The 2,068-nt window shown below is 49.2% G+C and overlaps 1 protein-coding gene across 1 annotated transcript; it reads right to left on the bottom strand.

Annotated features, from left to right (window-relative positions):
• Positions 1-568: 568 nt before the first annotated feature.
• On the bottom strand, positions 569-1,725 carry LOC107303755 (E3 ubiquitin-protein ligase Os04g0590900-like). The gene has a single exon (XM_040522678.1). It carries the CDS (start codon positions 1,686-1,688, stop codon positions 1,077-1,079), a length of 612 nt encoding a protein of 203 aa, XP_040378612.1. The 5' UTR covers positions 1,689-1,725; the 3' UTR covers positions 569-1,076.
• Positions 1,726-2,068: the final 343 nt, after the last annotated feature.

The following is a 2,068-nucleotide window of genomic DNA, read 5'->3' as shown; positions in this document are numbered from 1 at the left end:
GTAGGATCATTGAACGACGGTAGAAAACAAGCTACGTATGTAAATTATTGTTGTTTTATGGCTCTAAGCTGATACATGTAGAGTACTGAAGTGTGCAGAGTGATTTTCTTTAGTCATATGCGGAGCCAGAGCCAGAACCAGAGCAGAGCTAGATCTGACAATTAACAAAACTACAAACTACCTAGTATGTTTTTCTTTGCTTGGTGTGCATTTGATTCATGGACCAGTATAGTCAATGTTCTAAGCTGTATATTTTTGTATAGGATCTTTTTTTTTTAACTTAGAAGAGTACATTTTCTAGACTCCATACAACATGCATGAAGTGAAGTGTAATCGTGTACTAAAGTTTAACGAGTTGCCACTAGTAATAAAGATTTGCTTTAGTCCAAATTATTTCTGATCGTGCATATCCTATTCAGCTAGATCTAATGGTGAAAAATGATTTGATACTTCGAGGTACCGATACATCAAGATACTTTTTATTGGACGGAAGCAAATCTCCTAGTAATATGATTGTGCTTAGCAAACACTAATCTCCATTTGTTTCAGAAACATGTTGCTTCACTTACATTGTTCAAGTTTAGTCCAGCATACCACTTTCACTGGATCTCCAAACTACAAAATCCTTTTTCATTCAGGTACATGAACACAGCTTTACCCTCATTCTTCCTTTTGTACCGTGAGGTACTAAAATCATCACTCGTGCTATCCACCTCACGATCAAGTTGATACTAAAATCCTAACTGTTGATGATGATAGATTGAACGGTCACAATTACATAGTACCTCGAGATACCATCTTGATCGTGGGGTGTATAGCACGAGTGGAGATATCAGTATCTCGAGATATTGGTACTTCGCGATACTAAAGAATCGTGGTACCAAAGAAAGGATGAGCGTAAAACTCATATGAGTAAGTACCAAATGAACCAAATTGTACAGATTTTTCATCACATCAAATGATCAAGATATGAAAAGAGACGAATTAATCCAACAAGGTATATACGTGGATGCAGTACTCGAACACACTGTGGCTGTGCTGCATGTGTTCCTCTCGCATTCTCACAATCTCACCCACTACGCGTCAAGCACTACCTTGGGGTCAGCCTCGCCGGAGTCGTCGCCGTCAGCAACGGCGGCGCGGCAGAGCGGGCAGGTGGCGTGCGACCGGAACCACCTGTCGACGCACTCGGCGTGGAAGCGGTGCCCGCACCTGGGCAGGAGACGGCAGGCGTCGCCGTCCCTGAGCTCGCCTATGCACACCGCGCACTCCGCCGCCTTGCGGGCGCAGGCGGCGGCGGCGCCGGCGCCGTCTTCCGCCGACGCGCCGTGTACGTACACCGGCAGCGCCATGAGGTCTTCTTCCCTCAGGCCGCAGCCCGCCTGGGGCGACGCGCACGGCGAGCTCTCGCCGGAGGAGGACGCGCCGTCCGCGTCGTCGGCCGCCCCCGCGGCGGCGGCGCCCCCTCCTCCGTCATTCCCTCCCCCAAAGAAGAAGAGCCGCCAGATGATGACGGCGAAGATGAGCACCGCCGCCACGACGTTGCCGGCGACGGCCACCTTCATGCCGAGCCCGCGGTGCAGGTCCAGCCGCGACTGCGGCGCCTGTGTAGCCGCGTCGTCAGCGCCGACCGCCGGAGGTGGCGACGCCGACGCGGGGTCCGACGTGACGAGACATCGCCTGGCCATTTTCAGGCAGCTTTAACTTGCTTGTCACCTTGCCGGCCGCGAGTTTGTCAACAAACGATAGCAACAACAAGAAGAATGATGTGGTATACAGGTTATCAGCGAGCACGAGCCACGCACATCGCCATCGCAGTTGGAGAAAGAAGCGCTAGCTCTTCAAAAGCTCTAGCTATCTTAAAGTCAATCAGGTTTGGCTTTAGTTAAGGGAAAATTCCATCTATAACACAAACTTTTGAGCGGTATCAAAAAATACTATAAAACTTTTCACCTTCCAACTGAATGCAACGGGAGTGGAACGGGAAGCAACGTTCACATTTCATAGGACCAAAATACCCTTGTGTAGAAGAGAAGAGTGTAGGAGGATGAAGATGAACACGAGGCGT

This window comes from Oryza brachyantha, chromosome 3, assembly GCF_000231095.2.
Source record: "Oryza brachyantha chromosome 3, ObraRS2, whole genome shotgun sequence".
NCBI lineage: Eukaryota > Viridiplantae > Streptophyta > Magnoliopsida > Poales > Poaceae > Oryza > Oryza brachyantha.
The sequence above is the reverse complement of the archived record's forward strand: the minus strand, read 5'-3'. Positions and strand labels throughout refer to the sequence as shown.

Coding starts and splice junctions, on each gene's coding strand:
- LOC107303755 (XM_040522678.1), bottom strand. CDS start 1,688: ATGGCCAGGCGATGTCTCGTCACGTCGGACCCCGCGTCGGCGTCGCCA.